General features: G+C 69.9%; 3 protein-coding genes across 3 annotated transcripts; 1 reads left to right on the top strand and 2 right to left on the bottom strand.

Annotated features, from left to right (window-relative positions):
- Window positions 1-1,084: 1,084 nt before the first annotated feature.
- On the bottom strand, window positions 1,085-3,900 carry CHLNCDRAFT_59805 (hypothetical protein). The gene is made up of 9 exons (XM_005843602.1): window positions 3,734-3,900; window positions 3,470-3,559; window positions 3,097-3,193; window positions 2,886-2,955; window positions 2,647-2,728; window positions 2,240-2,353; window positions 2,008-2,065; window positions 1,732-1,826; window positions 1,085-1,467 (listed from the first exon to the last, which is right to left on the bottom strand). The coding sequence occupies exons 1-9, from the start codon at window positions 3,824-3,826 to the stop codon at window positions 1,438-1,440; spliced, it is 729 nt and encodes a 242-aa protein (XP_005843664.1). The 5' UTR covers window positions 3,827-3,900; the 3' UTR covers window positions 1,085-1,437.
- Window positions 3,901-4,152: 252 nt separating this feature from the next.
- CHLNCDRAFT_140035 (hypothetical protein) lies at window positions 4,153-9,189 on the bottom strand (the record flags this gene model as incomplete). The annotated part of the gene is made up of 12 exons (XM_005843601.1): window positions 4,153-4,233; window positions 4,339-4,462; window positions 4,677-4,779; window positions 4,935-5,030; window positions 5,238-5,341; window positions 5,522-5,610; window positions 5,837-5,948; window positions 6,157-6,298; window positions 6,576-6,700; window positions 6,909-6,978; window positions 7,190-8,119; window positions 8,337-9,189. The coding sequence occupies 12 exons, from the start codon at window positions 9,187-9,189 to the stop codon at window positions 4,153-4,155; spliced, it is 2,829 nt and encodes a 942-aa protein (XP_005843663.1).
- A 326-nt stretch (window positions 9,190-9,515) lies between these two features.
- Window positions 9,516-10,148, top strand: CHLNCDRAFT_140034 (expressed protein; the record flags this gene model as incomplete). Its single annotated transcript, XM_005843661.1, has 3 exons — window positions 9,516-9,599; window positions 9,786-9,916; window positions 10,124-10,148. 3 exons carry the CDS (start codon window positions 9,516-9,518, stop codon window positions 10,146-10,148), a joined length of 240 nt encoding a protein of 79 aa, XP_005843723.1.
- Window positions 10,149-10,370: the final 222 nt, after the last annotated feature.

Here is a 10,370-nt window from a genome sequence, read left to right as displayed (position 1 = left end):
TTGGGGGGCGGGAGGGAAGCCAGCCAGGGCGCAGCGCGGCAGGGAGCGAGGTGGGCTCGCCGGCCGCGCCGGGGGCTGGGCGTGGCCATGGTGGCTGGGCAGAGTTTGGCGGCCGTCGGCGGCCCCTTCTTGGAGGTGGAGGGGGCCACAGCCTGAACGTTTTTGGGCCGTAGCCGTGCCGGCGGGCGCGTTGGTGGGGCTGGTGGTGCCGCCCCGCGTCGGACAGCAGCCCTGGCGGAATCGCGGCCCGAAGCCCACACACCTCCCGCCACCGGCTAGCCCAACATCCTCACCGATGACTTTGCAGATCGCGGGGGCCGCTCCGCTCCTTCAGCTGGGCGATTGCCTCGCTAATCATAGCCGTGTAGGGTGGGTGGGCGGGGGTGGTTTTCTTGTTGGCGGCAGCCATGGTGCGTGGGGCTGGAAACGGGAGGGTGGCTGGGGGAGGAGCTTCAGCAGTCCGAGAGGCGCTGGCAGCAGTCGAGCGTTATGGCTGCTGCTGAACAGCCGCGTAAATAGGACAGTGGGCCTGGAGATGTTGTCGGGGGTGGGTGCGGGGTCCTGAAGAGCGTCTGGCACCAGCTGGCGCGCGCTGGAAAACAGGGAGAAGCCACGTCGTCTCCGGCCTCCCGCAGGCAGAACGCCTGCTAGCAATCCCATTATGTCGCACTATTAGAGAAACATCGTGTCCCGCAGAAGCCTAACCAGGCGCCCACAAATAACCCTCCATGCCTGAAGGCTGGGGCTCCCTCTGTACCCCCGGCTCTATTGTTGGACCGGGGAGTCCTGGGGGCTTGCATAGCCCCTAGCAGCAGGGACGTAGGGTTGTCGCCTTCTGCATGGTAGCGGCAGCATAGTGGCCGCCGCTTCCCTGCCAACGCCAGCTGAATTGTTGCCCAGCCCCAGAATCCATCGCTTCAGTCCGTCCGGGAGGGATGACAGCCAGGCAGCAGTCTCCATGCAGCAAGACAACGCCCGCAGCAGTGCCGACAACCGGCGTGGTCAAGCGGCGCAGCGGCGGGTACAGCCCGGAAGGCAGGCTCGACCGTGTTCAGGGGCCCAAGGTCTGCCAGGAGCGACAGGAGTGCGCAGCAGGGGCATGACAGGTAGTGAACACAGGGGGCATGCAGCGTGTAAGGGTGTGCATGGCAGTGAGAGCGCTCCAGAAAAATTGCAAGTGCTGGGTGTGGCAAGGGTGGCAATCCTTCAAACAGACGGGCGGTGTTGCGGCAGGAAGGTGTGCTGGGTGGAGAGCACTGGCAAAGAACCAAAAGCCACGTTCGGCCCTTTCTCAGCTCAACAAGTGTGGGCGGCGGGAGGGCCTAGGGCCCTGGCTGCCGCCGCGCCTGCTGCAGCCGCTGCTATGGCAGCTGGCAGCCAGGGCACGTCTAGTGTGCAGCGCAAGGCCCGGGAGACGCTCCAAGTTGGGATGCCGGCTCAGAGGTCCCACTTGATCCCAAACTTGATCTGTAGGCGAGAGGCGGGCATTGGGGGGAGGAGGGTGAAGGCAGAGGCTCTGCCTGGGCAAGCGTGCAAGGCCTGCCAGTGCATTGCAACCCTCAGAACAGCGCACAAAGGTCCCTGCTCCCCAGGGCTGCCTGCAGCCGCGTGGAGCGCTGCAGCAGGCCAGGCCAGCATCCTGGCCAGAAGAGAAGCCGACTGCAACGGTTAACCGCACCAGCGCCCGGCAACAGCACACAGGCGAGGGGGTGAGGAGCGGGATAGTCCCACCTTGGGGTCTTGCTGCCGGCGGACCGGGATGTCCATAGAGAGGGTGAGGCTGGCCTTGGCCGCATCCTCGCTCAGATTCTTGGGCGTGTGCTTGGCTGCGCAGCAGGCGGGCAGGCGCAGGCGTGGGGCAGGACGCAGGCGTCGGACGGCGCCGGCGCATGTGCAGAGGGAGTGGTGGTGGGAGGCTCCACAGGTTGGGAGGCAGGTGTGTGGCGGGCACAGGGGGGCGCAAACCCAGCCGGCGGCACGGACGGCGGGCCCCCAACAAGGCCCCACCTGCCACCGTGAGCACCTCGCTCTTCACGCCGTAGCTGGTCTTCAGCTTGGTGCCGTCCTGCGGCACAGCAGCACGGCTTGGTCGTTTCACGATTCGCAATGCTTTTGAGGGTGACCAAATACTAGTCGAAAGCGGAGGTTCAGGTCGCCCAACAGCAGGTCTGAGATGGTTGAAGGTTTACAGTGGACACCTCAGCAGGCAAACACAGCCTCGTCACCTCCTGGACCCCACCTCAAACTTGCTCTTGGCCAACAGATGCACGCCGCCCTTCTGGCTGAAGGAGGTGGCCGCCGAGTGCAGCAGCGGGCCCGCCGACAGCTTACTGCGCAGCCCGGCGGTGGGGCCCTGCACAGGAGGGGGAGACGAGCGTGCGTCCTGACATGCTGTGCATGCTGCCCTCTCTCCTCTGTTAATCGCACCATACCCTGCCTGGCTGCCGCCTGCTCTCGGGCGCGACAGTGGGCCGTACTGGGCAGCGCGGACCAGCCCCACCCCCCAAGCACGCCTGCCAGCCAGCCAGCCGTTGGGCGCAGGCCAGCACCTCTGTGCGCTGCGCCACACCCTCGTGCCGCCCCCTCCCTGCCTCCCCTGGCCGCCCTTCCTTCTCCCTCCGCCTCTCTCCCTACAGGAAGCCTCACCGCTGCGGTGGAGAGCTTCACGTAGGCCTTGTGCTCCTTATCCTCCCCAGCATACACAGTCTGCTCCAGCTTGCCCACGCGGCTGCGGCGCGGCAGGCAGGCGCCAGGGATGAGCAGGCCTGGCTGCCCGCAGGCACAAACCACCCACCCTCCCTGCCTGTCTGTCTGCAATGCACCGCGGGGAACCGTGGTGCATTGGGTCTCAACTGCCTGACTGCCTGCCGCCAGTTGCCACTTACTTGAGGAAGTCGTAACTCCCCACCGCCTTGCTGTGCTTGCCAAGCAGGCCGCCGCGGCTCAGCTCAAACACTGCAGGCACAGGCGGGCGGCAGCGCGAATGTTGGGGGTGGGCAGAAGGCCGACACAGGAGCGGGAGGACCGAAGGGAGACGATTGCACTCCCTGGCAGAGGCGGACACGATGCGCTGCCAGCAGCCGCAGCGGCACCCGCCTGGGTTGGGCGCCAGAGCCCACTTGCCGCCCGGCACGTGCTGCTTCACTGTGAGGGTGCTCTTCCCCAGCTTGGCCTTGTACTTGAGGTGTGTGTCCTGCAGGGCCGGGGCAGCGCCAGCCAAGCGGTGCCAGGGCAGCCAGGTGAGTGGTGCGGCAGCGGCCGGCAACAGCAGCGCATCGGCAGGCGCTGGGCCCCAAAGCGATCCCGCATCGCGCTTCCGCCGGCTGCTGGTGGGCGAATCGGTGGGCGCGCTTGTGCCAGGCGGCAGCGCAGGCCTGCTGCTTTCTGGCGGCCGCGGGGTGCGGTTGTGGCACAGCCCATGGCAGGTCCTCTCAGCCCGAGCCCCTCGGCTCGTTTTCAGCGACCTCGCCTTCTTGTGGAAGTCGTGCTGCACCTCCCACTGCTTGCCAGCCAGCGTCAGCGCAATCGCGTTGCTCGCCGAGCGGTGCGCCACGGTTGCCTGCGGCGGGTGGCGGCGGCAGCTGGTGAGGGCGGGGACCCTCCAACCCTCACGGCTGGATTGATCGACCGATCTCCGCCGCATAATATTTGACCGATCGCAATGCGGAAGGCAGGTGGGACTACAACAGCGCCTCGGCTGACAAATGTGTCCCGGCCACCCGCCTCCTCCCACCTTGAGCCCGTCCGTCAGCTTCACGGTGGCTTTGCTAGTGGCCGTTTTGCTGTTCAGCTCATACTCGCTGCCAAAGGAGCTGACTTTCACCATTGTGGGTCGGGCAGAACCTCTGCAAGTGCACAAACAGGCGTCTGGCAGAGGCCTGGCGATCGATGGGATCCAACAGTACAATGTGCAATGGATCTGGCCCTTTCTGGCGTCCTCATGCTGCGCCGCGCTGCTGCGCTGCTGCATCGCCCGCCAGCGCCAGGCAGCGGCGAGCCGTCACTTGCTCTTCAGCTATTACCTTACGCATATAGAAACATGAATTCTGATGGAATGGAATATGGATGCAACGGTCAGCCGTCAAAATTGGAACCGGTGTCTGCGGTGGTGTGCATGCCGCAGCATGCTGCATATGGTCGGCCGCGCCGGGCTCATGCCAATGGCGGCGGCATCTGAATGCCCCACTCCTCGCTGCCGCCGCTCAGCCCCTGCTGCAGCTGCTCCGCCAGCCACTGCGGCAGCAGGAGAGGGACAGGGGGCAGAAGTCAGGGCAGGGCAGGAGCGGCTTGAGGGCCGCGTATGCCCCGCCCCGCTTGCAGAGGCAGGCGGCCGGGCACGCGGGATTCCAGCATGCTGCCGCTGCCGCCGCCGCTCCCTGCCTGCGGCATGTCTTTATTCTTGGACGACGCCAGCTTGGCGGCCTGCTGCTTGGCCACCAGAACCGCCAGCTGCTTGGTCGCGCTGCACAGGGTGGGCGGGCGGGGCAGGGCAGGCTCGGGGCTGGAGGCTTGCTGGGGCGGGCAGGCGGCTGCGGTTGTGCAGCGGCTGTCGGCGAAAGCACTCATGGGGGACGCGCATGCCGCTGTTACTTTAACGCAAGATGCGTTGGTGCCATCCCAGCCACCCAACAGGGGCAATCCTCGCCCCGGGCCCTCCCACTCCTCCGCCGCCTCACCTGGCAATCTCCAGCTGCGGCTGCGTGGGCGTGCCGCCGATGTGCAGCGGCAGGCCCGCGCCCTCTGGCAGCGGCGGCAGGCCCAGCGCCGCCAGCGCGTCGCCTGCGGGGCGCGAAGCATCAATCAGCGGCAGCAGCAAGGGCTCATCCCAGGCGGCCCCACACCAGCCACCTCAAGCTGCATCCCAGCTCTCATCCCCGCCTCTGCTCCATCCACAGCCGCACACTCATGCACGCCGCCGCCCCCACACTGCTCACCCGGTATGCAGACGGTGGCATCCAGCACCGCAGGCGGCCTCAGGCTGGCGCTGCCCCAGCTGACCAGGTGCAGGCCCTGCTTCCAGGGGCTGAGGCCTGCGGGGGGGGGGGGTAGGGAGTCGGGGGGCCGTGTGTGCTGGGCAGGTGGGCGACCCACCAGCCTGCGACTTAGCCCTAAACCCTAAGCCCTGCAGCGCTCACCACCACCATCCATGCGCCGCCTGTGCAGTCGGATTGCCCGCTGCTGACCCACCGAGCCACCCGCCAGCCCACCCTGTACACAGCAACCAGCCACCGGCCCACCTATCCTGATATCTAGCCGCTCGGCGGTCAGCCGCCCATCGGAGCACAGCGTGGCCTGCAGCGGCGACAGCTCCGCCCGCAGGCTGCCGCCCAGCTTCAGCTTGCTGCAGGCGAGGCAGTGGACACACAGCAGCTCAGGCCAGGAGGAAGACGGGAAAGGAGGGCCCGGAATGTAAGGCGCGGAGCGGGAGCGAGGCGGGAGCGGCGGCGGCGGCGGGAGCGGCGGCAGGAGGCGCGCGGCGCCGGCGCCGGCCCGCGGCAGGGCGCGGGGTGCGGGGCCTCACCCGGCGGCCACAGCCAGCACGCCGGCAGACTGGCGCAGCACCGGCGACTCCCCGACATCCACAGACAGAGGCTCCACCTGTAGCGTGGCCTGCACGGTAGGGCGCGGCACGGCACAGCGCAGCAGGTCGCAGCAGGTCGCAGCAGGGTGCAGCAGGACACGGCACCGCGCAGCACAGCACAGCGCAGCGCAGTGCAGAGCGTGGCATGTCAGGGCCCAGGCGGGCTAGATAAGGCCCAGGCATCGCAGCACACTGGCACGCCACTGGCGCAGCAGGAGCAGCAGCAGGTGGTTGCCGCGAGGTGGCGGTGTGGACCTGGTTGGTGGGCCACAGGCCGTCGTGGGGCATCAGCTTGGCCTGGACCACCGTACTGCTCTTGAGGCCCACCGTGCCGCCCAGCGCTGGGTGCAGGTAGGCAAACAGGTATCTGCGGCACCACCAGCCACACATCCACTTACTCTAGCGGCGGCAGCGCAGCCCCAGGGTGGGTGCAGCTGTGCACGGGAGCTGGGCACGCACACGCTACCCTCCACCCCCTTTCCCATGCCCCCTTCCCATGCACGCCCCGGCGCCTGGGCCAGCCCTCCGAACCCTCTGCTTTCTTTCTTTCTTTCTTTCCTCAGCTCGCGCCGCACCTGCCGAGCGCGGGGGTGAACTGCATGCTGGCTTCCAGCGGGCGGTGCAGGTATGTGAAGCCGCGGGCCGTCTGCCAGCCCTGCAGCCGGAAGCGCATGTGCTGGGAGTCGAGGCGCAGGCTCACAGGCGCCTGAGGCATGCCTGCGGCCAGGCAGGGGCAGGGGAGGAGGGAGGGGAGGGAAGCAAGGGAGGGGAGGTTGGAGGGCGGATGGGAGTGACGGTTAGGGCAAGTGATGAGTCCAGCAGCCGCGCCGCGAGCACACACAACTGCCCGCCTGCTGCCGCAGGCCGGCTGTACGTGCCGCCCTGGAGCCGCGCCTGCCTGCCTGCCTGCCCGCCCGCCTGGCCCACTCGCCTGTGCCCCAGGGAAGCAGCACCGCGGGCCGCTGCCGAGCCCATTTGAGCTCCTTGCTGGTACTGCGCGCGGCGCCGCCGCCGGCCGCCGCCGCCGCCTCGCCAGCGGGAAGCTCGTTGGCCGCCGCCTCCTCTATCGCCGCAAGGCCGCGCAGCACCTCGAAATGGACGTGCCCGCCCAGCAGCTCCCTGCGGCGCGCGCGGGACCGCGGCGGTGGCGGCGGCGGCGGTGAGGGTCCTCGCCGCAGCGGGAGCAGCGCAGCCGTCGCAAGCACCAACAGTCGTGCGCAGCAGGCGTGTGCTGAGCAGCCCCCAACCGCAGAGGGGCAGCATGGGCAGCCAGCCCCGGGCAGCGGCAGCAGGCGGGGGCAGCAGGCAGCAGCACAGCAGCACACACCTAAACTCCGAGGGCACGAGGAGGGCGCCATCTGAGAGATACACGGCGGCGGACCCCAGGCGCAGCTCGCCTGCAGGCATGGTTGGCGGCGTTGAGTTGCGTTGCGTTGCGTTGCGGGCAAGGGCCGCTGGCTGTGGGCCCAGGCAGCTCTAGGCATGGGGGGCCAGGCAGGCAGCGGCCAGCCGCCGGCCGCCATGCAGCAGCAGTGTGGCGGCAGCACATGGAGGCGGGGGCCGGGGTGCGCATGGCAGGCGGGCCCCAGGCTGCAGGCCTGGCCCCACCTGAGAGCGCCACAGCGCTGCCGGCCTGCTGCAGGCTCTCAGGCAGCCAGCTCTTGGCGGCTGTGGGGGTGCCGCGGCCGCCGCCGCCGCCGCCGCCGTCGTTGCCACTGCCGGGGGCGGCGCCCTGCTGCCTCTGGGGCCGAGCGGGCGCCATGTAGCCTAGCAGGGCGACGGGTGACATGGCGGTGACGCTGCTGCGGGTACCGCCGGCCTTGCGCCTGGCAGCCGCCGCCGCCAGGCCAGCATGCTCGTGATCGCTGTCGCTGTCGCTGTCGTCTGCCTGAACAGCAGCCGATGCCAGGCCTGCAGCCCCCGCCCCGCGCTGCCCTGCCGCCGCCGCCTGCATCGCCGCCGCCTGCTGCTGCTGCTGCGCCACCGGGGGCGGCGCCGCGGGCTGGCCGGCCGCGCCGCCGTCGGCGGCGGGGCCGGAGCCTGCGTCGCCGGGGCCGGCGCCGGCGCCCCGCAGCTGCTGCTGCCCCTTGCGCTTGGCTGCCGCCGTCATCGCCGCCGCCGCCGCCGCCGCTTCGGCCAGGGAAGGCAGAGGGTGCTCCTCATGGTCGCTATCACTGCTGTCATTCCCATCTCTCCTAGCCCTCTCTGTCGCTGCCGCCACCCGGGCGTCTGCCAGCTCAGCGGCAGGCACCGGCGCCTTCCCCCGGCCAGCACCTGAGGTGCCGCCCCCTGAGCCGCCGCCGCCGGACCCGCTGCTGCCGCTGCCGCCACTGGCGCCGGCGGCAGCGCCGGCGCCGGCCTGGCTGCCGCCGGGCGGCACGGCGGCCTGCGCGGCCGTCGAGGGCGGCACACCGGGGGCCTTGGGGGCGGGGTGCGGCACGGGCACCAGGCCGGCCTGCTGCAGCACGGCCAGCAGGCGGGGCGTGCCTGCCGCATTAAAGGTGCAGTCCACCTGGGGCCTGCTCACAATCGCCTCCACTGCACGGCACACAGGGTGGCGGGTGGGGAGGTACTGTCGGTGGTACTGTCGGCGGTACAGTTGCATGTGCGGTACTACGTGGTGGCGGGGAGCGTGCCGGCAGCAGGCCTGGCGCTACAATGTCCCTGCACAGGCTTGGCTTGGTTCTGACCCCGGTGGATTGGGTGGCATGCAGCCGAGGCGGCGGTTTCTTCGGGCGCCCCGGCACCAACCCACCTTGCTCGCCCCTCAGCAGCTGCCAGAGCGTCTGGCCAGTCCTCAGCCGCTCCACTTGCACCAGCGTGCGCCGCCGCCTGGCGCCGCCCGCTCCCGCCGCGGCCGCTGCCGGCGGCGAGGCGACTGCGCTGCCGCCCGTCCCGCGGCCCCGCTGCCTGTGCCTCGCGCCACCGCCGGCGCCTGCCGCGCCGGCGGCAGCGGCCGCGGCGGGCTGCGGCGGCGGGGCCGCCGCCGCCTCCTCCTCCTCACTGCTGCTGGGATCGAAGGAGGCCCCACGAAAACCGTCCAAGCCGCCGTCGGCGCCCGCGCTGCTGCTGCCGCTGCTGCGCTCCACGATGCGCAGGCCGTGCAGCTGCAGCGGCTGCTGCCAGCCGGCCTCCAGCCGATCCAGGTGGAAAGAAACGGGGGCTGGCACCGCCAGGTTGGCTGTTGCCAGGGCCAGCCGCAGGCCCAGCGGGTGGCTGAGCGCATAAGGCGCCGCCGCCACAAGGGCCGCAGCGGCCGCCGCCGCCGCCGCCGTCCATTTGACCGTCGCCAAGGCCAGCGCACGGCGCGGGTGGCGCTCGCCGCCACCGCCGCCGCCGCCTCCGCTGCCGCCACCTCCGCCGCCGCCGCCGCCGCCGTGGTTGCCGCCGCGGATGCTGCCGCCGCCGCCGCCGCCATCCCGGCTGATCTGCTCCGTGCTTTGGCCCGTGAGCTTGCGGGTCCTGGCCACCAGCTGGCCTGCCCTCTGAGGCGGCGAGGGCAGCTGGCTCCAGGCGCCGCGGCCGCAGGCGGCTGGCGTGAGGCAGGGCCCCAGCGGGCTCCACCCCCGCGCGACTCCCGCACCAAGCAGGCTGGCTCTTGTGTTCATGCGCGCTGCGCTAGGCCCTGGAGGGCCCGTTGGCAGAGAGGCTGTGAGGCACCTCCGACATCTGGGCTGATGGTGGCGAGGCCCCTGGAGAGCACCCGCAATTGAATGTATGGCTTGTCCACCGACGATCGACAGCTGTGGTGCTCCTCTGGGCGCCGCTCCACGGCGCCACTCCCCATGCCGGCCATTCCTTCCACCTCGCCCAGAAGCTCTCAACAGCGGGCGGCATCTGGGCTTGCAGCGTGCTTGTGATCCCTGCCTCCACCTGCCCAGCATCGATTGCCAGCCCCTGCCCACCACAGCCACCCCTCAAGACCACCACCACCATGGCGCTGGCCCGCGGCTTTTCGCAGCAGGTTGTGAGGAGCTTCGCCCCCGCCTGCGGCTTCATGACATCCGCAGCAATCAGGGTGCGTCTGGGCGCGGGGGACAGCATCGGGGCCTCCAGCCACGCGCCCATATCTGCTGCTCGTGGGTGGAACTGCTTGCGCAGTCGACGGGCTCTGCCACCAGCAGTGCACATCAGCACACACAAACACATCCCAGCGGGCGGGGCCAGCCGCTGGGAAGCAGCAGCGCCAGCCACCACTGCGCAGTTCGGAGTTCGGGAGCGGCGGCGGCGCCCCGCCGGCCGCTCGTGCGGCCCCGTCAGCCACGCCCCAATCTGCTGCACGTCTACTGCGCAGCCCCCGCTGCTGTCGGACCTGAGCGTGAAGGAGCTGCGCAGGTGGGCAGCTGTGGTGTGGGGGGTGTGAGTGTGGGTGGGTGGGGGTGTGCGGTGGTGTTTGTAAACGGTGTGGTGTATGTACAACGTATGGGAGCAGGGTGGGTGGGAACGGGGGCAGGAGGCCGCGCGGGGCCGCCGCCTGCTGCGCCCTGTGCTGCGCCTCCGCGCCTGACAGCCTGGCGCCCTCCTCTCCCTCTCTCTCTGCAGCATGGCGGGCCTCGGCAGCGAGTGATTCTGGGGCCCAACCGATGGCGCACAGACGCACGCGCCCCGTCCTCTCTCTCTCTCTCTCTCTCTCTTGAGTGATCCGGCCCAGCAGGCGCGCGCCGCCCCGTCTTCTCTTCTCCCCACCCCTAAACCTGCCTTTCATCATCTAGCACCAACTCAACTTTTCCAGCCAGAGACCTGCTCCCCGTGCGCCCGTCGAGACCCTGAGAAGAAGCGAGTCGGCACG

This window comes from Chlorella variabilis (assembly GCF_000147415.1).
Source record: "Chlorella variabilis unplaced genomic scaffold CHLNCscaffold_28, whole genome shotgun sequence".
Taxonomy (NCBI): Eukaryota; Viridiplantae; Chlorophyta; class Trebouxiophyceae; order Chlorellales; family Chlorellaceae; genus Chlorella; species Chlorella variabilis.
This window is presented reverse-complemented; position numbering and strand designations above follow the sequence as displayed.

Coding starts and splice junctions, on each gene's coding strand:
- CHLNCDRAFT_59805 (XM_005843602.1), bottom strand. CDS start 3,826: ATGGTGAAAGTCAGCTCCTTTGGCAGCGAGTATGAGCTGAACAGCAAA. Junction 3,194..3,469: donor AGCACGACTTCCACAAGAAG/GCGAGGTCGCTG, acceptor CCGGCCCTGCAG/GACACACACCTCAAGTACAA. Junction 1,827..2,007: donor CGAGGTGCTCACGGTGGCAG/GTGGGGCCTTGT, acceptor CCTGCTGCGCAG/CCAAGCACACGCCCAAGAAT.